Genomic DNA, 27,611 nt, shown 5'->3' on the forward strand with positions numbered 1-27,611 from the left:
GTGTGTGTGTGTGTGTGTGTGTGTGTGTGTGTGTGTGTGTGTGTGTGTGTGTGTGTGTGTGTGTGTGTGTGTGTGTGTGTGTGTATGTGTGTGTGGGTGTGTGGTAGTCATTCCCTTAGACTAGTTTAGTTGGTTTAGTTTAACTTTAGTACATTCCCCTTCCCCTTATCTGTGTGTTAGGGAGTGTGATTGTGGTGACATGGCCTAAGGCCATTTTTTCCAAATGCTGTGAGTGTGACCATAAGCTGTCCCCAGCTGATGGCCACACTCAGTGCGTTCTTTGCCTGGGGGTTACACATTTGACATCGGGCTGCCAGATATGTGCTGCCTTTAACCCCTGGGCTCTGAGAGACAGGAGGAACAAGTTGATCTTGGCAGGCCTTTTACCCGCGGATCCTACTTCTTCCTCCTCTCCCTCAGTGGCACCAGTCGTGGCTGTGGCTGTTCAGCCTACGCTTCCTGCTTCCCTGGCCGGGACTCAACCTCCCACTGTGGCCCAGGGAGAGAGGGACTCTAGCAAAAAAGAGAAGAGAGATGGAGAGAGGGAGAAAGAGAGAGACAAAGACAGAGAGAGACATAGGCGCCACAAGCAGTGGGTTGACTCTGCCCCCTCGGCTAAGCAGCTCTATTCTCCCTTGAAGGATCCCAGGTCCTCCCCCTCTCGGCTCCGTTCCCCATGTTTCTCTCCAGAGCCTGAGGAGGAGCCCCGGCCACCTTCAAGGTCGTCGAGGCGACCTTCCCGGCCAGCCTCGGCCTCTTCCAGGTCCACAAGAAGCCTTTCTGACCTGGACATGGGCAGGATGATGTGTCGCTTCCTTCAGGCCCAGATGCAGATGGGAGTGCTCTTGCCCCCCCCCCTCTGGGGGGGAGCTCGGCCCCCTTCTTTGCCCCCATTGCTCCTTCTCCGATCCATTATCTGGTTTTGGAGTCGTCTGATCCGAGTAGTCTCGGAGCCGGATAGTCGGCACTGATAGTAATCGCTACTTCGCTGGCCTTAATTTCGAGTTTATCGGGTCCTTTTTCAGATCTGAGCTCTCGGGGCCATGAGCCGAGCCTCTGATCCAGAGGGGTGAGTGTGTCTTTGGCTCCGATGCGGTCGGAGCACACTTCCCTTTTGGGTCTGATCGCTTCGGCTCCAGCGCCGATCTACACGTCTGATCCGAGGGGGCTGCACTCGGATCCCAGGGAGAGTGGTTCACCTTCGGCTTTCGACATGGTGGAGAGGGTCCTCTCGAGGGATTCGAGGTCCCCGGCTCGTGCTACGGATCCACCCGCCATTCGCTCGCAGATGGGCCTGTCTTCCAACATCCGCACCCAGGGACAGCCTGTGTCTACGCCCCAGCTAGTTCCTGCAGAGGAGAATGACCCCATTGGTGAGCCCTCCTCAGACAGTCCCGCCGAGGAGGTCCCTCACAAACAAAGGTGTAAAAGAAGGCACTTGGACTCAGAGTCTCTCACTGAAGACACTGACTTGGAGGAAGGGGAAGGTTCCCCCAGGTCACCCCCCGAAGATGTCTCCTTTGGAGACATTATGGAGATGTGTATTAGAGGGGGGTGGTCAGCCCAGAAAACTTCCTCGGATGAGTCAGTGTTTCTGGAGGCATTTGACGCAGGCCCATCTACCTCTTGGGTGTCCCCTCCGGCCGACCCCCTGGTAGACCTAATTACTACCACGGCGTGGAAGGAGCCGGACACTGTAGAGCCAATCCCCAGGAGACCAGATAAGATCCTTAGTCCCCCGACAGACAAGACGGCGTGGAGTAAAGGTTCCCAGGTAGATGCCATGGTGATGGTGGCGGCTGCCACCAAGAAGGAACTGACGCAGGATAATTCCTCGGTCCATCCCCCCGACAAGGAGTCTCGGACGATGGATCGTATCGGAAAGCGGATGTTTGCTTCAGCCACCTTTTCCATAAGGGCGCTGAATTACTTGGCACACTTGATTAGACTTCAGCGGGATCAACTAAAAGAGTACGCTGCCCCCCCCCACCGGAGTCCATGTCGGCCGAGGACAAATGAACTTTCTCTGCTCGCATGGCCACTCTAAAATTGATATCCAACACTTCTATGTGGCTTCTCTCCCATGCCTTGGAGGGGGCGGCTAGAGCCAGCGGAGCAGGTATCGCCTTAAGGCGTCACGCCTGGCTCCGACTTTGCGGATCCCTTCAAGGCGTTCTTCGCGAATGCTCCCTTTGACGGCTCTATGCTGCTTGGCAAGACCGTCCGCGATACACTGCTCCAGAGCGAGAAAGATGGAAAGACGCTGTCTGCCGTCGGAATCCGCTTCTCAGCTCCTCAAAGGTCTTTTTCAGGAACCAGAGAGGACAAAAGAAGATGTGGTTTCGGAAGTCTCAGCAGTCCCGTTACGCTCCGGACACTTCGTCCTTCAGAGGCAGGAGAGGATAAGGTGGACGCCGGCCCAGAGGCAGTGGGGGGGCCGAAGAATTTTGGGTCGAGGGAACCCTTTTCCGACCGACCCGCGCAGCAACCCTGAGGGGGTTGCCCGACTGCTCCTCTCTGGAGGCAGTCGGGGTGCGTTTCTCAGAACACCTAGCACATTGGGAGTTCATCACAAGAGATCACTGGGTGCTCCAAATAATATTCAGAGGTTATTCTATCCCTTTCATAAATCTTCCCCCTCAGTTGAGGCGCCTCCCCGATGTCCCACCCAGTCAGAGGGAGGCAGCGGCTTTAGAAATAACGAAGCTGCTAAGAAAAAGGGCCATCCAACATGTCCCCCCAGGCCAGTCCGGGTCAGGCAATTACTCCAGGTTCTTTTTGGTGCCAAAAAAGACGGGGGACTTGAGACCAATTCTCGACCTGTCTACATTGTACCTGTTCATTGCCAAAGAGAAATTCTGGATGGTCACTCTTCAATCTATTCTCCCCCTTCTGCAGGAGAATGACTGGATGTGCTCCATAGACCTCAAGGATGCGTACTACCACATTCTCATGGACAGGCGATCCAGGAGGTTTCTCCGCTTTCGGTTTGGGGCCAGTCATTATCAGTTCAGGGTCCTCCCCTTTGGCCTCACCACAGCCCCTAGGGTGTTCACCAAGGTCATGGCAGTTGTAGCGGCCCACCTGAGGCTTCAGGGAATACAGGTCTTTCCTTACCTGGATGACTGCCTCCTTACCGCCCCCACCAGGCATCTACTGTGCTCAGCCAGGGATTGCTTCCTGCTTTTGGCCCACCAGTTGGGGATCACTATAAATTACAAAAAATCATCCCTTCAACCCGTTCAGGTCCTGGACTTCATAGGAGCCAGAATAGACTCACTTCAGTCCAAGGCCTTCTTGACAGCAGACAGACTCCGCATTTTAACTCTCCACGTCTTAGCACTTCTACAATCTCCGGCCCCACCAGCGGAATTAGTCGTGAGAGCCCTAGGGTCCATGGCAGCAGCTATCAACTTTTCACCCCTAGCCCGCTTGAACATGAGGGTTCTTCAATGGACCTTACAGGTCCAGTGGTCCATCCTTCGGCATCCGTTGGACTCCCAGATTCCCCTCAGCAGAGTTTGCAGGGACTCCCTACTTTGCTGGCTCCATTCCCGTGAGCTTCGGGAAGGGCGGCCGTTTTTGATGCATCAACCCCAAGCCACGGTGACCGTGGACGCTTCTCACCTGGGGGGGGGGGGGCATTGCTTGGGCAGAACTGTCCAAGGCACGTGGACCCCAACAGAGACCGTTCTACATATCAACTTTCTGGAGATGAGGGCGGTGCTTCTAGCGTTGCAAGCTCTCCATGTCCTTCTTCCTCTGGGGACTATTGCAATTCAGACAGACAACATGTCAGTGGTCTAGTACATCAACAAACGGGGGGGACCAGGTCTTACCCTATTTTCCGAGAGGCCATGAGAGTTTGGGTGTGGGCGATATCCACCAACTGATTTCTGCTAGCAATACACATTCCGGGTCGGTCCAACATTTTAGCGGACAATGTCTCTGAACCCCTTAGTAGCGAAACAGATCTTCCTCAAATGGGGCCAACCTTGCTGCGATCTCTTTGCATCGCCTTCGAATGCAAAGTGCAACGAGTTTTTTGCTCTAATTCCCCTGCCGGGGGAGAGCTCCAGAGACGCTCTAGTTCATGCTTGGCCATCTGGTCTTTTTTATGCTTATCCTCCTCTCCCGTTAATGACAACATTCTTGCAGAAAGCTCGTCGGTTGGGGAGCAAGGTTATCCTCATAGCCCCATTCTGGCCTTGTCAAACCTGGTTTCCGTACCTACGGTCTCACCTCATAGCTCCTCCTTGGGTCTTGGATCCCATTCTGGATCTGATTTCTCATCCTTCGGGATTGAAAACTCCGAATCTGGATGACCTCAAGCTCACTGCTTGGTTCTTTTAGTGGCTAGGACTCCCGGTATCTCGTCCGCAGTTAAATCCATTCTGGTGGTGGCACATAAGCCTTCTACTAGGTAGGTCTACAACAGTAAATGGAAACATTTTTCCATCTGGGCCTGACATAGGAATTTGGATCCTTTTATGGCTCCCATTCCAGCAGTACTTGAATTTCTATCTCACATTTTCCATCAAGGGGCCAGTTCTTCTACTGTGAAGGTTCAAATGACGACCATTTCCCACTTCCACATAGGGGACAATCTTAGCCCCTTAGCTTCCGCTAAGATATGTAAGACTTTCTTAAAGGGCACCTTTCTCTTAAGACCTCCTGTCAAGAATACGGTTCCTCCATGGGACCTGACCTTAGTTCTTCAGGCTCTAACTGGTCCACCCTTTGAGCCTGCAGCTTCTGTTGACTTAAAGTTCTTGTCTTGGAAAACTGCCTTCTTAATTGCTGTTACCTCAGCTAGAAGGGTATCTGAGCTTCAGGCCCTTTGTACTAAACCCCCGTATCTGGTCTTCCATAAGGACAGAGTATCTCTCAGGACTAATCCTTCCTTCTTCCTGAAGTGGCTTCAGAGGCTAACATCAACCAATCCATTAATTTGCCTGTTTTCTTCCCTAACTATCAGAACAAGGGGGAGTACAGACTTCATTCATTAGATGTGCATAGACAATTGCGCTTTTACCTGCACAGAACAGCTGTCTCTCGCAAGTGGGAGCAGCTCTTTGTTTCATTTGCTAAGCCATCTTTGGGTAAACCAGTAACGAAGGTGACTCTAGCTAGATGGATATCCCACTGCATCTTGCTTACATGCAAAATTTCTGGTCGGATGGAGCCCTTGGGGGTTCAATGCTCACTTTACCCGTTCTATGGCTACCTCTGCTGCATTTTGGTCTAGCGTTCCCTTGTATGACATCTGTTCTGCGGATACTTGGGCTTCTTCTCATACCTTTATTTCATATTATAAACTAGATATGATATACAGAGGGAAGGCAGCCTTTGGCTCTGCAGTGCTCCGGAATATTCTTCCTTGAGGACCTCCCAAGTTGTTTGGTAGCTGGGGGCTCTGTCCCACAAGTTGCTGATCAAATGAAGTTAACTACTTCAGATAAAGAAGTTATGTACTCACCATAACGTTCCATCTGAGTAGGTAACTTCATTTGTCAGCAACCAACCCCACCTCATTCCTCCTAACCTGGTTTTTCATTGCCTGAATGATAGTATGATTCAATCCTGGTATGCATCAGGTTAGGATGCTCAGATATTGTTTGTCTTGGTGTTGTCTGGTAATTAGGCAAACTCGATCTGAGGACTGGAGGGAGGTAGCAGGGTATTATGGGTAAGGGGGAGGAGCTTGGAGCTCAGATCTCTAGCTTGGAAAGCTGCCAGCTCGGATCCAGGACAGATCCGATACCCACAGGTTGCTGACAAATGAAGTTACCTACTCAGATGGAACGTTATGGTGAGTGCATAATTTCTTTTTATTACCTGCTCATATTTGCTGTGCTACTAATAAGCTATTGAAAGATTTATTTTTAAAGGCTATGTTATTGGCAACTACTCTACATCGATACTTGACTTTTGTGTAGTGCAGTTGAAGAGATATTATGTTTTTCGTATACTGCTTATATGTAGTGTCATGATCATATATTTCTGAATATTTCCACAAGCAAACAGCTCAGGCAAGATTACTTTACCTCCATATAAAACATACAGGTAGGTGAAGAAAATTCGGCTGACAGTCTGAGTGCACCTTTGGTGGTTGTTAAGGTATTACAAGTGAACTATATCACCCATAATGTATGAGGGATGAACTTAATGCTATCTGGTACACCACTACAACATATTTAACTACACACAGACACACACAGACACCCTGAAGAAAGCAGTCCTGAATCCAGTCAGCTTGGTCGCAGCAGCAGTCCTGAATCCTCTGTCCCACTAGGCAGTCTCCTCAGCCCGCACAAGCTAACGGCTGGTTTCTGGATGTCCTTCAAGGATGCATCTGCAGTCCTAACATATGGGTTGTCCTGCCTCAGGCAGCCCTTCGGTCGGCCGGATTCCAAATTCTGGGTCTGGCCTAGGCTGATGTCGCACTTCACCCAACATCATAGCTGCTGTGAATTGGGTATAAAGGCATCAGCCGACGCCATTTTCCTCAGTCTTTCTTGCCACGCGGTGCCCGAAGCAGAAGCTGTTTGCAAGTGCCGGTCGGTCAGATCCAGAGATTTCTACTACCGAAGACTTCTAAAAAGCTAAGTACCCCATTGGGGACTCTTTCTTGCCTCCGCCGATGTCAGAAAAAATAAATAATTGTTTAACTTGTGGGAAACAAATACCTCATAAAGATTTCCACTCTTACTGCCTTCCTTGCTTAGGCCCTGACCACGACGTATCAGCTTGTCTAGCCTGTGCTTCCTTCAACTGACGGACACTTAGACGTCGGTCGGAGTTTGCGGAGGAGTTTTTTGGTCCCGCTTTTGCTTACAAAATGCTGTCGGAGACCCCGACTTCACAATTAGCTAAAAAGCGTAAGGAAAAGGACCGACACTCGCGGTTCGCGGTTTCGGCCGAAACCACGGTTAAGCCAACTGCGAGTGTCTAGGTTTCGGCCGAAACAGAGTCCTCGGTTCTTCCTTAGGCCGAAAACTTGCCTCCGATAGCCGAGGCCTCACACAGCATGGCTGAATCCGCTACTGAACTTACCCCTGCTGTAGCAGGCTCCCAGGATTTATCAGATACTATTCCTTTAGACATATCTACTCCTGCACGTGGAGCTGCTAGGCCCCCTGCATCTATGTCTATCAAGGCTTTTTCTAGGGCTAAAGCAGCTAAATCTTCCAAGGCCTTGCTTGCTAAAATCCCCTCACACAGGCCTACCTCCAGTTCCCAAATGCTCAGCTTGGCTGAGGATCTCATTTCTTTGATCAGGGGATCCCAACCTCACCCAGACAGGGCCTCTCAACCCCCTCCAGAGAAGAGGCCTAGAGCAGAGCCCCCGGATCCTGTTTCTACAGACTATTCCTCGGATGACTCAGAAAACTCAGGTCCTCCAGAAGGCCCATATTCCCCTTATGAGGATTCTGATGCAGAAGACTCCATTCCTTCTGCCTCTCCTCCTGAGGAATTTTCTTTTGGGGAAACCTTACATGCTATGAGAGAGCATTTTCAGTGGCAGGGCCAGGATTTTTCAGATTCAAGGAAAAGGCTAAGGACCTTTTTACATTTACCACAGCATAGGCCTTTAGCCATTCCTCCAGTACTTACAGTTGTTGATGATGCTTATAATGATGCCTGTACTGCCCCTGACTCTCTTCCCCCGGCCCCTGCCAAGCCTGACAGATATTACAGGGTCCCGGACACACACTTTCACTTGTATAAGGCTCCTATTGCAGATCCTGAAACCATTTCACAGGGCCCCAAAACTGTAGCAGCTGCCTCTGCCAAAAACGCAATGTCCTCTGAAAGAGAATCTAGAGCATTAGAGAGATGGGGTAAAAAAGTTTATACTTCTGCTACTCTTTCGGCTAGGGCCTTAAACTGTCAATTCCACATGATTCAGTATCAGGAATTTTTGTTTGACCAGCTAAATAAAAAACTGTCCTCTCCTGAACCTATAGACCGTAAGTCCCTTCAGGATTTGGTACATAACACTCAGCAGGTCAGTAATCATTCCTTAAAATGCGGCTATGATGCACTGGAGGCTTCCTTTAGATCAGCTATGACTGGAACAGTGATTAGAAGGCATGCCTGGTTAAAAGAACAATCCTTACCAGACCATGTAAAGTCAAAGCTTCTAGATGCTCCCATGGAGAAACAAAGTTTGTTTGGCTCCCCGGCACAGCAAGTGCTAAAGAAGGTGGAAGAAAAAGCAAAATCTGTCCAAACAGTCAAGGATTTCTTACAGGTCCAGCCTCCTAGGTTTAGTAGAAATTGGCCTTTGAAGAATTGGTCCTTTCCAGACACCTCCAGAGCACAGAGAGGCAGAAATAGGCGCCCAAGAGGCAGAGGTCAATCCAGAGGTGCCTACAGGGGACGTCAGTGGCAGACTAACAACCAGAGAAGTACTGCCACAGATTCAGCTACGACCACCCCCACAGGACAGACACAATGACTTGACTCTGATACCGCCTACCAGGGAACAACTGCAAGCACCCTTAGGCGGAAAGCTTGCCTTATTTTCCGTAAACTGGCATTACATTACAGGAGACAAATGGATTTTACAGACAATAGACAAAGGCTACAGGTTTCACTTCCACACTCTACCAAAAAAGAGAGGAATGTCAAACCTACCACCAAACCAAAAAACAAACGCTCTAGCAGAAATCAACCACCTACTAAGGATGAGAGTTATAGAAAAGGTACCGCCTATGGAACAAGGGCAAGGATTTTACTCCAGACCTTTCCTGGTACCAAGGAAAGAAAACCAATGGAGACCTATTCTCGACCTATCCGCTCTGAACACATATCTCATTGTTCCAAAATTCAAAATGCTGACCCTACAGCAACTTCTTCCCATGCTGGGCAAGGAGTCTTGGCTGGTGACTCTAGATCTCAAGGAGGCATACCTGCACGTCCCTATACGACCAGATTGCAGAAGATACCTCAGATTTCTTGCAGGATCAGAGCATTATCAATTCTCAGCATTGCCCTTTGGCTTATCTACTGCGCCCAGAGTATTCATGAAATGCCTGGCATCAGTAATTGCTCATTGCAGGCTTCAGGGAATTCAAATTTATCCATACCTGGACGACTGCCTGATACAAGCGGACAACAAGACCAAATTAACAAAAGATTTGTAAAAGGTTATACAACTACTGCAAGACCTGGGATACACAGTCAACATGAAAAAGTCAAGGCTGGTACCATCCCAAAGGATAACATTCTTGGGTGCAGAACTGGACACATCAAATAAAATGGCATTTCTCACAGCAGAAAAGCAAAAGCAACTACCACTCTATTTCATGGCATTAACAATGCAGAACCAGCTTACAGCAAGGAAAGTCCTGCAAGCCCTGGGATACATGGCATCCTGCATAATTTTGATTCCACATGCCAGGCTACATATGAGGAAGTTGCAATGGTACCTAAGGAATGTATGGTCTCAACACAAGCACAGTCTAGAAGCCCAGATTCCAATAATTCCATGCCTGAAACAAGAATTCCTGTGGTGGGCTCAGGCCTGTCAGTTGAACAGAGGTCTGCCCTTCCACAAACCTCACCCAAGCCAGACTATCACCACGGACGCCTCAGACCTAGGCTGGGGGGCACACATGGTGGACAAGTGTATACAAGGCCTATGGACACAAGACCAGCTGAACCTACATATAAATCAAAAAGAGATGCTGGCAGTGAAACAGGCACTTCTGACATTCAGACCTTTTCTTCAACAAGGTCATTTGCTGATAAGGACGGACAACACCACAGTCATGTGGTATATCAACAAACAGGGAGGCACACACTCATATCCTCTATGCCGGATGGCACTGGACCTGTGGAATGTAGCCCTGAACCACAACATTCAACTCCAGGCCAAATTTGTGCCAGGAAAAGAAAATTCACTAGCAGACACCTTAAGCAGAACTACCATGGATGCCCACGAATGGATGCTGCATCCAGACATCTTCAAAACAATTACAAAGAAATGGGGACTACCAGAAATAGACCTGTTCGCATCCCCACACAACCACCAATTGAGGAAATTCTGCACAAGGACATACCATCCACTGGCTTGGAAGGTGGACTCCCTATCCTTCAGTTGGGAAAATCTGACAGCATATGCATTCCCACCTCTTCATTTGATGCACAAAGTGCTACTGAAGATCAAAGAAGATCACCCAAGGATCATCCTGATAGCTCCAGACTGGCCGAGGCAGCATTGGTACCCGCTACTGAGGAGTATGTTTCGGACACACGCATGGCCTCTACCTGTAGTTCCTTTACTACTAACACAGAACAACTACAAGATCCTTCATCCAAACTTGAAAACACTGCAGCTAGCTGCTTGGAATATTACATAAAGCAAAATAACCCAGACTTATCTCAGAGGGTTAAAGACATTATCCTGGAGGCTCGCAGACCCTCCACAAGGAAGACTTATTCAGCCAAATGGAAAAGATACCTCATTTGGAGTGCAGCGAAAGGAGAAAATGTATCATTAGCAAACATAGCTAACATCCTGGAATACTTAGCAGAACTTTTCCACAATGGCCTGTCTTACTCCTCCATTAAGATTCATGCATCAGCAATTTCAGCAGAATACAACACGGATCCTCCAGTCTTCTCTCATCCTCTACTCAGGCAGTTTCTGAGAGGAATTAAAAATGTAAAGCCTCCAAGGAAGCCACCTTTGCCTACATGGGACCTTAACATTGTGCTGGAAAAGTTAACACTTCCCCCTTTCGAACCAGCAGCAACAGCAGAATTACAGTTCTTATCTTGGAAAACTGCTTTCCTGCTTGCAATCACTTCAGCTAGAAGGGTTTCTGAATTACAGGCATTAATGGCAGTACAGCCCTTCCTTAACTTCCATCAGGATAGAGTGTCCTTGAGAATTAATCCTACTTTTATGCCTAAAGTGGTCTCTAGGGTATCATTGAACCAAGCAATCCACCTGCCAACATTTTTCCCCAACCCACAGAACAGGGGGGAAAGACTACTACATACATTGGATGTACACAGGCACTTGCGCTATTATCTGGACAGAACCAAGACCAACAGAAAGACTGACCAGCTTCTGGTAGCGTATGCATCAGGAATGGAAGGAAAAGCAATTTCTAAACAGACAATCTCGAAATGGATAGGAAATTGCATTAGATTTTGTTACTCTTTTCATGGAAAGACAACTCCAGAAAACATCAGACCTCACTCCACAAGGGCTACAGCCACTACTACAGCTTTCCTACGAGGAGTGGCTACCAATGACATTTTAGAAGCTGCTACTTGGAGCTCCGTGCATACATTTGCCAAGCATTATAATCTACCTTTATACTCCAGATCCCGAGCAGGTTTTGCAACTGCTGTTTTGCAAGGGATCTTAACTACACCATAATCATCTTAGTGCCTCCACCCCCAGTTTGGCTATGGTATTCTACCCATATGTTAGGACTGCAGATGCATCCTTGAAGGACATAGTACAGTTTTGTACCTACCATAAATGTAGATGTCCGAGAGGTATGCATCTGCAGTCAGGATTACCCACCCTCCTTCCCCTCTGTGGTACTCCTAGGGTATTTGCCCATCTTGTAGCTTGCTGGGGGAATCTATTCTGGTGTATTTGTTTGTATATATGTATATACATGCTTATATTGTTTGCTCTCTACTGTTTAGAACCATTTGCATTTATCCAAATTTAGCCTTCCTAGAGGGCACCTGGCATCTGGGGCAAGAAACACTGAGGAAAATGGCGTCGGCTGATGCCTTTATACCCAATTCACAGCAGCTATGACGTCGGGTGAAGTGCGACATCAGCCGAGGCCAGACCCAGACTTTGGAATCCGGCCGACCGAAGGGCTGCCTGAGGCAGGACAACCCATATGTTAGGACTGCAGATGCATACCTCTCGGACATCTACATTTATGGTAGGTACAAAACTGTACTTTCTCCTGACTGGTTGGTTTCCCTGCGAGAGTAGGCTGGAGGTTCCAGCCTGCAGGCAATGCAATCTGGTGTCCTTTTGTTCTGTGTGGTCGTCACCGCACAGACTTCTGGGCTGCAGGGCAGAGATGCCTTTCTCACCTATCCGGAGTGCCTAACACAGCAGTCTGGAGTTCTATGAGTACCAGGAACTCAAGCACGCATGCGTGGGGTTCTGGGACTTGCAATTTTTTTTTTTTTTACTTTCTTCTTTCTTTCTTTTTACAGGTAGGGGGCTGCAGTCCTATAGCACGAGCTGCCCCTGCCTAGAAGGCATTTTATTCCAAAATGCTAATGACTTGAGACGTTCTTGTTAATAAAGTGCAAGCTGGTGATTTTTATATTATTTACTGGCCTTTTTGTCACGTTTCTTTTTTTCAAAGTGTCAGGGATCTGTTACCTGTGTAAGAGATCACCTATACAGACTGGGATTACTGGTTAATGTACAAAAGTCTTGTCTGACTCTCTCCCACAGAATTGTTTTCCTGGAGTATCTCCTGGACACATTGGTTAAAAGAGCTTTTCTTCTGCAAGAAAAATGTAGATTAGTTTATAGGTCTGTCTTAACATTTTCCACTCAGGCTACTGTCAGGATCAATTGCCACAAGCTTTTTCACAGACTGGATCTACTCTTACTAGATCAGGAAAGTTTGATACATCCCTACCCCAAACAACCACAACTGGTTTTTTTTTTTTTTTTTTAGGACATGCAATACATATGAAAGAAAGCGAGAAAACAACCTGCTACGAGAAAGCCGTATATTAGTAAATGGAAAAGGTTTTCTAGTTGGTGCCAAGAAAAGAACTGGCGTACATTCTAGATTAGGGTTTCTGTGATTCTGCATTATGCGTTACTATCCTTTGGCCTATCTTACTTCTCAGTTGAAGACATTTCTTCCTGTGTACACATGGAGATGCCTCTTTTAATGCAGTGTTGTGTAAAAATGTTTTTTGAAAGGGAAGTTGCAAACATAAGAAACGGATGCCTCCTCCTTGGCATCTAAATTTTGTGTTACAGGTACTGTTGCTCCATTTGAAGCAGATCATTAAACTAATTTAAGTCTTATAACATGGAAAACAGTTTTAGTAATTACTCTGGCCTCTGCAGGAAAAATATCTTGTTGTATTATCAAATGATGGTTCAACTTTATCCACAAAGATGGGGTTTCTTTGAGGCGTAATTGTTATTTTATGCCCTAAGTGGTGTCTGAGTTTACCTTCAGCTAAACCATCCATCTCCCTTGTCTTCCATCCATAAGCTAAAAATGAGGAAGAAAAGATACTTCATACATTGAATGTCCCCAGACAACTCTGGTGTTAGTTTGACAGAACAGAAACTTTCAGGAAGTCTGATTAGTTGTTCATTTCTTGTGAAAGTAAGAAAAAAGGATAACCGGTATCAAAGCAGACTATTTTCACTTGGTTGGCTCTTTCTGTTACCTTTTGTTGACCCTGCCTGTAATTCTGTTATGGTAAGTTTTAAGGCTCATTACACCAAGGCCTTGACTACATCTGTGGCTTTTTGGAAAGGTTTGGACTTGAGATGTATTCTAGAAATGGCAATTTGGTTTTCATAGGACAGGCTTTCTCCACCCAGTCTGTCTAAGCTCTGGTAATCTAGGTAAGGCTGTTGTAGCAGTGATCCATGTGATGAACATTGTGTAATTGTGTAAGAAAACTTGTCATACTAGTACATGTTCGAATAACTGCTGCAGTAACTGCACCCTCCCTCCCCCTTATTTTCTTATGCCTTTTATGCCGGGATGTGGTTTGTTTTGTTTTCTCAGCATTCTCTGTGGGACCTTAGCCTGCCTCTGTCTGGCATGAATGCTTTGAAGGGTTTGGCACCCAATACTGAGCTTTTATTTGGCTCAACTCTTGCTGACTAAGTGCATGGAAGGTTCCCTGAAGCTTGGGAAGATGGCTAGCTTGTTATATCCTTAGCAGGATATAACCCATATAGTTTCAGTAGTGATAATTTGAACATGTATTGTTATGGTATGTTTTTTATTTACACAACTAAAACTTTCCCCTTTTAGTCCCTTAGTTAATTTTGCAGTCTCTTTCTAACAAAAAGCTGAAGAGGGAATGGTGTTGCCACTTTTACTTTTCTTTTTTCATCAGATGTCTGTGCCAGCAAATTTTGTATGCTTTTCAAGTTCACTTGCTAATTATATTCTGAGAACCCCTTGGAATTTTTTGTCAGTTGACGTTTAACTGTTCATTAAGGTGCATGATAGGTGAAGTGAAGATGTGCTTTATCTCTTTACTTTGCCTTTTATACTAGACAATATGAGCGACACATACGTTTTTTTTTATTTACAGCCATATAGTAGACAGTACCACTGTAAATGTGTGTACATAAGTAAATTTAGTTAGTGGGTAAAGTGCAGTTTAAAATAGACAACCCAAGTTTTTCTGTCAACTGTTACACACAAGCCTGTTCACATTTGTGAGTGTAATACCTGTAATGTTCTTGGGCATTCAGTGTTTGATAGCGTTGGCGATCCATGTACATTGGTTTTCAGTCTGACATGCACATTTCCTGTTTCTAATTGCCTAGACATTGCTGCCTCCCATGCCTGTCTAGCCCTTGTTTCTCCTGACTATCAAGCTGCTGGCAGTGTTCATTATTTCCAGTTACAAGACCAGCACAGTCCATGGTGTGGCCATCACTCAGACAGCCATGAGTGGTGTTCCATTTATGGCCCTAACCGTGCCCCTTGTGGCTGGCATTGGCAGCAACATCACCGTGGGTATGTCTTATCTCCTCCCCAATGTGTACACATTCGTAGACACACATCCCATGAGTGGCTTGGGTTTGGTAAACCCACGTGCTCCAATCCCACAGCTGTTGGTGTTTTGTAAGTCTGCACTTATGTGGGATCAGATTGGTTGACTGGAGCCACTAGTTCTGCACCCCCACCAGAATGGCAGACTTGGTTTAAGCCACTTATTCCCACCCTCCCCTGCTTAGTTTTCCAACATCTGAATCAGTAATTAAAGTTGCATTATTTGGGTAATTGTGAAGGTTTTATCCCTCTGTGCCACAGAACTGGACATTGCAGTGAAACTTTGTGCTGTTTTTGTGAGATGTCTGCATCAGTGAGATTTACAAGTAATAATTTTAAAGCATGCTGTGAGTATCTTGCTGCTTAGATTAATTTTCATCTTATTGGACTGGTGCTCAGTTGCTTTGAGGAAAGTGTTGTTAAATCAGATAAAGTTGTGTAGCTTGTTTCATGTCTTAGCTTGTTGACTATGAAACAAAGAAAACAGAACTGCTATATTTTTTTGCAGGAGTGGGCAGCCAGCACCCATTTGGAGCCATGACCATTCCTCAGATGCCATCTGTTGCTCAGATTGGGATATCTGTTGAACCACAAGAACAATTGGCACAACAGACTCCTGTAGCTAGCGCTGCACCATCAACTCTTGATGCCTTTACTCAGGTAATGCAGGTGATACTGATGCATCGTTGACATTGTTATTTAGATGTTTGCCGAGTAAGATAAGCAGGTATGTAGAGTCTTGTTCCTACTGCTGGAAAATATTACACAAGGACAGAGTTCCAGCTTACTAACAGAAGCTGAAGTACCTATACTGTTGCAAGGTTATGAAGCTGAACATGCATTTGCCTACCATTTCCAAACATTACCAAAACTACTGTATTATTAGAGAGGTAGACGTAAGCATATTGTGCAAACCATTATAGAAATTACAGTGCAGTATCTCAATAAATTGAGGTCTTGCTTATACATCAGTTTATTCTGCTGTATTGTAAATATGTAAGGATTGTTCAAAATTTGCACATATTTCGTTTGCCATGGATTTTTTTGATGGTTCTTTGTTGCATATTTATAAAAAGAAATTAAAGTAACCTAACCAGCAATGCAATTACTTGGTTTCATTAATTCAGGCATATGCGTATAAAAAGACAGTGTGGCAGAATTTGAACATTCAGGGGAAACGGATTATCTTTGTTCTGTACCAGAAAGGGTGATGTAATTGCAGACATCTACGCCAAGTGCCAAAGCTAAAATCTTTGAGATTTTTTGATGGAGGAAGGGTTTCAAGGGAGGAACATGGCAAAGACTAGTAAAACTAGTGATAGACCCATAAGAGACCAGGAAATGTTTTAATTTGTAGGAAGTAAAGCTTGATATGCTGCATGGGAGTATTTCTTGGAATGGTAGTTCTTCACTTTTTGCCTACCCAGAGTTTCCCTGCTCAGTGTATCTGTGATATTTTGTAGGTTATCAATATGTGCAGTCTGCAGTGGCCTGTGCTTTGACATCACCTGCCTTTCTTCTCCTCTATCTCCTTGACTTTTCTTTCTGAATTGTAGCTTAATTGACTAATTTGATCTGAATTTTATTTTCTGGATTGGGCTAGACTGAATGTGGATTTTCTTGGTGCTCAGCACAGCTCTACTGATGGCCACTAAGGAGAAATTTCATCTATTTGTTTTTTTGTTTTCACTTTTCTTAGGTGCATAAGCATTGAGTACATACTGTGGTATTTCTTGTTGAAAATGATATCCAGAAATTTCTTTGAAAGCAAAGATGTCACGTTCTCATCATAACCCATCAAACCAGCCATGATATTAGCTGGTACTGATTCTAGGCCATGCGTGTAACTATTGAATGTTGGTCAGAATGCTAAGTTGATAACATGCGCTGGGAATGAGCTTCTAGCTTCCAAGCAGAGTCTGAGTGAACTTCTAAAAGGAATGTGTGCCATGTCAGATGTAAATTCAATGTGTGTAGACATTAGCATTTAATGCAATTCACCTCAAGTTGTGCATCTTTTCTTTAGTTATAAATTGTGCTTTTTTGTAGTTAAAAATACATTGTGCACCATCTATTAATGATAGAAGTCAGTAAGCCTTTCCTGTCTGCCCTTTCAAATGCATTTAACATTTTGCTTTTCCTCCATTCCTTCTTCGCACTTGCTCGGAACCTCTTGCAGCTGTTATTGTAAATGTACCAACTGCTAGTAGCACTAAAAACCATCCATAAAGGAACTAAAGCAGCTTCAGTACTCAAAAAGAAGCAAAACAACTCCAGTACTTAAATAACTAAGCACCTATCCAGGCATGTCTAAAGGTCAGTTCTCTACGCTTTCTCCTATTAACCTGGTGAACCTGGGCATCCTGAGGCAATGTAGCAACTGCCTCATGTGCACAGACAACCTCTCCTCCTACCTCCAAACACATCCATTTGTGAGAGATGCACGTACATAGCCAAACTAGAGGCCATGCTCTCTCAAACCAAGACTGGGCAAACCAGTCGGGATGAGAAGGTTAACACATACATCACACCACATATAACACATAGCTCCCCGGATCACACACTACCACACCTCTCACATAGTAACACAAAACGCACGCCCACTTTTGCGGAGGCCCTCAATAAAAAATCTGCCAAAATAACAGAGACCTCCGATGCAGAAATGCAAGTAACCAACTCATCCAAATACAACCCCCAAGACACACAGCCCACATAAACAGTGTGCCATTCAGTCTAAGCCCCTAAGGCAAAACATTTTACACAGTACTAGTCATAGGTGACTCAATAATAAGGCACACTGACGTCCCGCTCACTAGGTTGAATAAGGAGAAAGTTACTGTCAGCTGCCTGTCGGGTGCCAGGATTCGCCACATAATGCACGCACTTGGGTCTCTCCACAACAAGTACAATATGACTGTCATTGTCCATATTGGTGTGAACGACCTAAGACATACCTCCCTGGACTACATGAAAAGAGACATGGAGGAGCTCGTAGATCTTCTAGCCTAGGCAGGTACGACCCTAGCCCCTGAGTAGCATCCTACCGTCGCCTAGAATGATCCCACAGTGCAAGCAAAAAATTATTGACTTCAACAATTGGCTAAGTTTCTGGTGTCATTCAAAGAGGATCCAGCAACTGTCTGCCTGGGATGACATGATCGACCGACCTCGATGCTTTGCCAGAGATTGCCTGCATCTGTGACCCCTGGGATTCCAGATACTGGCAAAGGCTCTTGCCACCCCTATAGTGCCTTTTTTAGGCAGTGCCCTGAAGACAAATTTCCCACCATAAAAACTGCAACCAAACGCAACCTGAGGGTTATGCTACTCGGCGCTAGAAGCCTAAATCTCAAAATGTAATCGCTCGAGTCACTCCTTAAACTGGAGAACATCGACCTCTGTACACTACCAGGCTACATTGCATATCACACCTTTCGGCCCCTAAATCTGGACCGAAGCCCCAAAGGCGGTGGTGTATCCATCTTCATAAAGGATACGCACCCCTCCAGACTAATTGCCCAACATAATGCATCAGAGATGCAAATCCCACCCTCACTCCCCATGAAGGAAATCACAGTAAAGAACTTCTCCAAAGCCAGTTTTGAGCATCTAAAGACAAGTATCAAACTTCACGTCATCCAAACAGAATGGATGTATATACGCACCAAAGTGCTGTATGAGCATTTCACAAGTGGATGGGATCAGGCCATACCAAACAGAACCAAGATCCTGTCCTCCAAAAAAAGGAAGCCAATCTGGTGGTCCCTTGCCATTAACAAACTCTACAACAGAAGGAAAAAAAACTGTTGCAGAAAAGGGTAAAGTCCCAAGACTGGAAAAATTCCCTTGTAAGCCTCAGCAAAAAACTGAGATCCCTCTTCAAATCCTCCAAAACTAGTTACGAAAACAAAATTGCTACAGGTGCTAAAGATAACCACAAGGCATTCTTTAGCTATGTCAAGAATCTGCATAACAGTATGCATATGTGCTCTGAGCTTCTGCACAGCGGCACCACTTATGCTGAACCAACAGATATTGCCAATATCTTGGCCGACAAGTTTAGTGCAAACTTCACCCCCTAAAGGGCCCATCCCAATACCCGAGGGATGCTAATCCCTAATGTGGTTGCACAGGTAGAAGCCGCACTGTACAAAGCCAGAAATACAGTTTCCATGGGACCTGATGATATACCTGGCTGTGTTCTACATGAATTACAAAAGGAACTGGCACCACAGCTGAGTGCCCTGTTCAACCACAGCCTCACTTCAGCCTTTGTTCCCACCAAATGGGGCACCGCTACAATCATTCCACTCAACAAAGGGGGAGCGACTAATGACCCTGGAAACTACCGCCCCATCAGACTGATGAGCCTGATCTGTAAGGCCATGGAGAGCATCATTATGGACCTCATAAATAGGGATATGGGGAACCTTCAAACTCTGGATCCCTCAAAATTTGTGTTTGTGAAGGGCAGATCATGTCGTCTGCTCAACCTGACAGACTTCTTTGAATCTGTCACCAGAGCGGTCAGTGAAGGCAAGGTAGTCCATACAGCCTACTTCGATCTAGCCAAGGCCTTCGACACCATTCCCCCATTCAGGGTTCATTGACACACTTGCTAACCTAGGCATTAACTCCTACGTCATAAGATGGTTTGCCAACTGGCTCATGAACAGAACCCACATGGTGAAAGTAGTGGACTCCAAATTCGACTACCAGGCAGTTACAAGTGGAGTCCCACAGGACTCTGTCCTGGGTCCTCTCCTGTTTGGTATCTACTTCTCTGAAGTTCAGGCCAACACCAAGGGACTCTGGTTAACCGAATTTGTGGATGACTGCAAACTGGGAACTGTTATTGATTCTCAAGCTGATGTAAACATCCTACAAAAAGGCCTCGCAGACACCAATGACTGGTGCCAAAACCATGGCTCAATGCTAAAAAGTGCATCGGCATCCCCTTCGGGAGAAACACGGATCCCACGAACTACCATATTGACAGTAGCCCACTAAACTCCCCAAGGTGTGATAAGAGCTCTAAGGACACAGGTAGATAGCAACCTCTCCTTCGACAACTTTGTTGCCACTGTAGTTAGAAAGTCCTGTGTGGCACACCTCATTACAAAAAATTTCTCATCCAGGAAGAAAGAAGTCATAATCCTTTTCTGTTCATCCCTCATTAGACCCATTATAGAGTACAATGCCACCTCACTAGACACCTACAACAACTGGAGAGGCCACACAAATTCCTCACAAAGAGGATCCTAGGACTCAAAAACATGCCATATACAGACATTCCCAAAAAACTCCAGCTTTACTCCGTCTCATATCGCCTACTTGGAGGCTGTGCTCGTCATACAAAGCCATGTCTGACCCAGTGTTGCTAGACATACTTCCTCTGAAAAAGTCTCAATCCCTCCGCACCACATGCTCCAAAGACCTCAACCTCATCACCACAATAAACAGAACCTGCTGGAGGTTCAGGTTCCTAATGCAGGGACATCCCATATTCTGGAATAAACTTCCCATTCATGTCAAGAAGAGGACTTCACTAGCCCTCTTCAAGAAAAATCTTGACGAGTGGATGGGTAACAGGAAATTCACCCTGGGGATCACTTCAACAGCCTTGCTTAGATAGGGGCACAAGGAACTAATGTCCGAGAACAGGATGACTGGGAATATTCTTGGGCTAGGCTTGTGTTGGCTCCAAGGTCATTAGCCTAGTACTTACCTATGAACGTTTTTTTTTTTTTTCCATCTGTTCCCAAGAGTGTTTGAATACCTCTTAGGATTACCTGTCCACCAACCTATTCTTGTGTTCGTAGGACTTATTTCTTAGTAAATACTATGCAAATGCTCTGGTCAGCCATTTTAAGCCTAGACATTTTCCCATTCAAAGATCAAACTCTGCACATTGTGACTGTGAGGTCAACACCTTAACTGACCCAGTCCATTGCATTGATCTACAACACTCTGTGTATTTGTGTGTTGTCTCTTGCTCTTTTTTGTACTTTAGGAGATCCAGGGAGTAGTCTGCCATCTGTGTACCCTCCACCTTTCTCTGTCCTTCCTGTTCAGAATAACCCCTTCACATGTTCCTGACAGAGTCTTGTGTATCATGTTATCTGTGTCTTTCGTGGTATCCAGTGAGAAGATCTCTAGCTCATCCAGCCCTTGTTCATATTTGTTTTCCTCCTTTCCATGGATCTTTTAGTTAGCTTTATTCCACAAACTTGCTGTCATTTTACTTTTATAGCTGCCTGTCTGGTCTAAGACCCTACTGAGTGAAGTGTTACCTCTTTGCTTCTGAATTCTGTCCCCACAAGGATAGACCCATGTTTTTTTTTTTTTTTTTTTTTTTTTTTTTTGCTAGATTGCCCTTTCGTCTTGCTGCCAGTGGTCCATTTCAGGTATGTCAGTGCCCTCGTATCCTGTTCCTTCTCTATTGCCATCAGTTCTCCCCCCCACAAGTCAATAATTTACAGCAGGGTTATTGCATAGTATTTTGTATTTGTTTAGACCGAAGTTGAACTTCTTCCTTCCCTCTTATTCAGCCTTTACAAATCCATTACAAAATTGACCCCCCCCCCATCTTAAACTGCTGCACTTAACCTTTTATTGCCAGCAAAGAGGTTGATACTGTTTTTTGATTTGTGAAATATGTCCGAGACAAAAATACTGATAAGATACTAGACTGTGCAAGGACATTTGTGGTATTCCACTGGTGATGGTCCTAATTCCTGTCATTGCCCCTCTTACCATAGCCCTCTATGTTCTGCCACTCAGTCATGGAGCTCTCCAGTTCCTCAGTCATGGTCATATCCCTCGTACTATTCCAGTTTTTCTGTTAACCTTTTGTGTGGGATTGAGTCAGAGGCCTTGTTGAGACCCAGATCGATTACAGCTGCTGGTACTCCTCTTTCAAGTCGATCTGTAACCCAGTCATAAAACTGGATTATGTTTAACTAATTATTAATTCTGGAATGAACGCATGTAAGTTGCCATCCTGAAGATTTTGCCTCCCCCCTCTCTTGCCATTTTTTTTAAGCTAACAGGCCTATAGTTTCCCCACATCCCACATCCCCACTCACAACTTTTTGATTGCCACATTTGCTGTCTTCCAATCCTTTGCCACTTGTGCAGTAGCCAGCAATGACCTGTTAGAAATCTCTAGCAGTGAGTCTGGCACTATACTGACCAGATTTCTGATGACTCTGTGAGGCTGTCTATGTGGTCCTTCTGCTTTAGCATACCTAAAGACTGTGAGTTTCCTCTGAACCTCCTGCCTTTGTTTGGAGTCTGTCCATTCCTCTCTCCAGTCTGTCCCATCTCCTTCCCAGTATAGCATCTTCCTCCTAATCCCTTAATTTCCTTTGTGACTGCGGGAGCCAAAGCATTAAGTTCTCTGCCTTTTTTTTTTTTTTTTTTTTTTTTACTCTTCTCTGGTTGCTTGGCCAGTTCTGCCTCTAGCATATTTTTGCTGTGTATCTTTGTATATTAAAAAAAAAAAAAAAAAAAGACCCCTGCTTCCCTTCGGTCAACCCCCTTCCAGCATTAATCTTTGTCCAGTCCATCTTTATAGCATTTTTGCTAACCTGCTTGTATCGGTGCCGCCTCCACCTCTCATTCCCATCTTTCCATCTCTTGAAGGTCCAATATTTTTCCTTAATTGGTAGTCTCACAGCCCTTTGGTGTGTCACAGTGGCTGCATTTTCTTTTGGCCTGTTCTTCCTGTCCTTATCAGTAACCGTGAGTACTCCATCCCTGACCCATTACCATAGCTTGTTTGCTCTCTTAATTTGCTTCAAGTCTTCTAAATCCTTCTTGACCACATCACTACCAAAGTATAATTCACTGATCTAAAATGCCCCACCTATCGTCTTATTCTTACCCTATTACTATTGTAAAACTGCATTGTGGGATGGTCCCTGTTGGCTTTACCTGGAAGGTCATGACACCCTATACATTGGTTAGGACTGTGTTTGGAATTCTTCCTTTCTAGTACATACCTGTATCATTTAGCTGAACTACTTATGGTCCAAGACTTCAGATTAATCTGCACCTTAGTGATCAGTGTCTTAGTCTACTTCTAGAAGATTCTGATTTCCCACGAGTATTATTTCTTCTACCCTAGGCCTTTATTCTTTCCTCCAGTCTCCCATTCTCTTGTCTGTTGGATGAAGCACTATGTCAGTTCACCCCCCACACCTGAACTGACAGGGAAGTTAACCCATCTTTTAACCCGTGGCTACACCCTTGGCATATTCGTGATTTGGTGATGTCCTTCCATTTCATTGTTGCAGTATTTATTACATAGGGGATCCCCTGTCAAGGGCGGCCCGACATCTGGTCAGTATACCCAAACCTTTAGGTTGCTTTAAGGTACGCCATATGTCACACATATGGTTCTCTCGTAACATAGGACATAAAGGTGGTGTCTGGATGTACCATCCTTAAAACTTCTTTGCCACCAATCTGAATGCCATCTCTTGATTGTCGGTCTGAACACCTGTTCTGTTGCTGGTTTACCAAGCTGTTGCAGATAAGTGCCCCTTTGGGATTCTTTTTTTTTTACTTGTCTATCTTTTATTGTTGCTTGTGGGGTTTCATGTCATCCAAGAAGGGTAAATGCCAGTGTGGGAGACAGATTCTCCATAAAGACTGGCGCGAACAGTGTCAGTTTTGCCTTGGCACCTCACATGACCATGCGTCTTGTTCCATCTATGAGGCCTTTGTACCTAAAACCATTCATAACAGAATCTCTTCTTTGGTACTTTCTTAAAAAAGTGTCTTAAGCTTCTTGCGAAGGACATGATGGAGGGGACTTCCTGTTCTGAGGGACAGCCATCAGTGAAGATGACCAGGAAGCTTAGACAAGAATCTTCTGCTGTTCAGCCTCTGCCAGACATTTCTCCTAAGGCGAGTGAATGCCCGGAGTGTCACTCAGCTTTATCATTGGATTTTCCTGCTGCGACCGGGTTGGAGGCCAGCAGGGATTTGACTTTAACCATGTCCGAGGAGGCATTGCAGATGTCCACTTTGGATGTTCAGGGGGAACTATGGCTGATTATCTCTAAGGGACCTAGAGGTGTTCCTCAAATTTTTCTCAACAAAGAAGTCCCTACTACCATCATTGAATGCCATCCAGGGTCAGAGCCTTCCAAATTTTATAAGGCGAAAAAAACAAAAGACCATACATATTGCTCCTTTTTCTAAGGATCCATAGAATGAAATGGCAGTCCTTCACTCAGGGCTTGCTTAGTGCTTTGATGACATTGAAACCTCCTCAGGGAGTTTCTTTTCCAGCATCCCCACTCCAGTCCTCTACTCCACTAAAAAGACTGTGGGAACAGGATTCATCTGAGGAGGAGCTGGATTTGGATGGGAAATCCCTTGCTTACTCTCTGATTCCTTTTCCTTTGGATTATGGATCAGAGGAAGAGGAGTCTACCAGTCCTGATGCTTCCTTTTGAAGAGAGTTCTTTTGGGGACATAATCTCCAGGATGATGATGGTGTTCTTTAAGTGAGATTGTGCTCAGGTTCCTGAGGTACAAAAAAAAAGTACGAGTTGCTGCATATGGGTTCTCCTAGACCTTCAGCTGAAACTCCTGTTTTGGCTGCCTTCCTGAATGTCTCTTCCAGTGCTTCTAAGGTTCCAGACTCTCAGCCCCCTTGCTCCCAAGAAACCTTATAAATTCTATAGGGTAACTTGAGGACTGTAAATTTATTTTATGAATGTCCTTCTGCTGACCCCTCAGTGGTGTCTGTAGCTTCTGAGAAGCCCTCTCAATTGCTTCCTTCTCCCAAGTTGCTGCCTTCTGATAAAGATAGAAAGACCATGGAAAGGCTAGGCAAGAAGGTTTATACTTCTGCTGTCTTGGTTTTTAGAGCTGTTAATTTTCAGACCCATATATCCAGGTATTTGTTGACTCTCCATTCCTAGGCCTGTCTGGTTATTTCTCATCTTCCAGACTCTGAGGGAAAAACCTCTGCCCTTTTGCTTTTAGGGACTTTCTCCCAAGTGGCTAGTTATTCCATCAAGTGTAGTCATGATGCAGCAGATGCTTCTAGGGCTGCTGCTTTTGGGTCCGTGATGAGGAAGTATTCTTGGCTTCAGCTTCAACCTTTGCCCGATGATATTAAGGCTAAGTCGATGGATGCCCCTGTTGATAAACAGTTGTTTAGTGAAGCTACTGCTGCTATGTTTAAGCCCCTTGAGGATAAGGGCAAGGCTTTACAGGAACCTACACGTGTTTGCTTCTCCTGTGCTTTAAATTTCAGAGAAACTACCCCAATAAGCCATCCTTTTCGCAGGCAGTCTTGCCCTCCTCCAAAGGGTAAAAAGGGTGGCAAGGGGGCTCCTCCTGGTATGGCTACTCAGACTTCTGTACCTTAGAAAAGTCTCCTTTTCCAGATAAACCAGGTGCTGTCTGATTACCCTATTCTTCTCACCACTTTACTCTTTCTATTTGCCTCCCTCTCTTTCCGGTTGGCTACAGATTATGCAGGATTCCTCAGTCCTGTCCATTATTCACCAGGGGTATTTCATGGTCTGTAAATCCCTTCCTCTTTTATGGGTGTGCCTCAGCCCTCTCAGGAACCTCTATCATTCTTTCCAGATATGCTTTAGGATGTTTTGACTCTGAGTGTAGTTGGAGACCACTTCTAGACCTGTCTAATTTAAACACTTTTAGGAAGGTGTCGTCCTTTTGAATGTTGTCCTTTGACTTTGTTCCCTCTCTTGCTTCCTCGGGATTATATGGTGTCTCTGGAACTCCAGGATGCTTATCTCCATATTCTGATCCTTCTGCTGTGCAGGAAGTTTTTACATTTATCTGCTTCCTGGCATTTTGAGTTCTCTGCTTTGCTCTTTGGCTTTTCTACTGCCCCAAGGGTATTCAACAAATGCCTTGCTCCTGTGATTGCTTTTTGCAGGCTTCAGGGGATCCAAGGTTTTCCTTACTTGGATGACCTGTTTCAGACATCCTTTCCAGAGATCCTGTTGCAAAATCTTCATTTTTGCAATTTCCCTTGTGCAAAGCCATGGGGTTTACAATAAACTTCAAAATGTCTTATCTGACTTCTTCTCAACACCATGTTTGTCTGGGGTGCAGGATCCAATTGGTGCCTATGCTGGGATCCCTGCCTCCTCCCAAGGCCTTGACACTCATTTTCCATCTTTCAAACTCTTCTTCCTCTGGCCTGTATTACAGCCTAGGGGTTTCTGAGAGCCCTGGGATTCATTGCATCCACCTTACCTATGCTCCCTCTGGCCAAACTCCACATGAGAAAGTTTCAGTGGTTTCTGAAGTCAGTTTTGCTTCAGCATGTGCATACCCTAGAATTTGTAGTTACTCTTCTACCTTGTCTCAAGAAGGAACTTTACTGGTGGATCCAGCAGTTCTTTAAATCCAGGGCTTCCTTTTCATCCCCCCCTCTTTCTTCTCAGTAGCTTTTCACAGACATTTCAGACGTGGGATGGGGAGCAGCTTTTGGCTACCTAAAGGTGCAGGGGGGGTGTGGTCGCCTCTTCAGCAAAAAGAACACATCAATGTCAGAGATGAGAACTGTTCTGGTGCTTCAAGCTTTTCATCTGTTTTCTCCCTAGGACCTCTCAAGGTATTTACAGACAATAACACAGTGATGTGTCATGTAAACAAACGTGTGTGTGTGTGTGTGGGGGGGGGGGGCAAGATCTTGTCTTTGCTGGTTGGCACTCCTAGTGTAGGGTCTTATTATCCAATATCAAGTGACCTTTCAGGTAGTTTACATTCCCTCGGGTCAAAACATTGTGGTAGACACTAAACAGGTCCTTAACTTAATCCTACAAATGGATGCTTCACAAGGATGTGTTTCTGGACATTTTCTACCAGCAGGGTACTCCTCAAATAGATCTTTTTGCCTTCCCTCTGAACAGACAACTTCTATTTTGTGCTGCAGTCCCGGGTCTTCTGGTGTGGAAGGTGGATGCCCTATCTTCTTATTGGAAGGGGATGCTTCTTTATACTTTCCCTCCCCTTCCCCTCATTCCAAAAGTTCTGTTCGAAATTCAGCAGGGGCATTCCCAAAGTCTTGTTGGTGACTCCCTTTTGGCCGAGATGGCATTGGTTACCTCTTCTGCATTTAAGCAAGGGTAGTCATCACAAGTTGCCTCACAGGGTGGATCTACTCACACAAGACAAGGGATCTCTCATCCATCCCCACCTGCCCACTCTTCAGCTGACACTGTGGATGATAGGATTTTGATTCCACATAGACACCTTTTTTTTCTGAGGACATGCTTAGGGCCCTACAGTAGGCAAGGAAACCGAATACTAGGAAATCCTACTTATCCAAATGGAAGAGATTTTCAGTTTTGTGTCTTTCTCATAATCTGAATCCACTTTCTGTGGATGTTCCTTTGCTTCTGTCTCATCTGTGTGAATTGCTCAATGCTGGGTTGGCTTATTCTTCTGTTAAGGCTCACTTATCAGCTATCTCTGCTTGTCTGCCTTTATCTCCTCCTTTAGCTTCTAGATTTGAGGCTAAACATTTCCTTAAAGATGTCCTTCATGTTAGGCTTCCCAGGAAGCCTGTTCTTCCTCCCTGGGATCTTAATTTTGTTTTAGAAAAATTGACTCTTGCTCCTTTTGAACCTGCAGTTTGTTTCCTTGCAATATTGCTCTTGGAAGACTGTACTTTTGTTAGCCCTTACTTTTGCCAGACTGTGGGTCTGTGCTTCAAGTCCTTATGGCTTGTCCTCCTTTTCTGGTGTTTCATAAGGACAGGGTGCCCTTAAGTACTAATCCTTTTATGCCCAAGGTGGTGAATGAGGTTTCCTTTAATCAGTCTCTTCA

General features: G+C 45.4%; 1 protein-coding gene across 1 annotated transcript in view; it reads left to right on the forward strand.

Moving 5' to 3' along the window:
• HIKESHI (heat shock protein nuclear import factor hikeshi) overlaps positions 1–27,611 on the forward strand; it is a 499,219-nt gene that overhangs the window by 63,453 nt on the left and 408,155 nt on the right. The window contains exon 2 of the mRNA XM_044071200.1: positions 15,286–15,437. Within this exon, the coding sequence (XP_043927135.1) occupies positions 15,286–15,437 (152 nt within the window). The remainder of the gene's footprint in view (positions 1–15,285; positions 15,438–27,611) is intronic.

This window comes from Protopterus annectens, chromosome 5.part0, assembly GCF_019279795.1.
Source record: "Protopterus annectens isolate FY-2018-M chromosome 5.part0, PAN1.0, whole genome shotgun sequence".
NCBI classification, from domain to species: Eukaryota; Metazoa; Chordata; order Ceratodontiformes; family Protopteridae; genus Protopterus; species Protopterus annectens.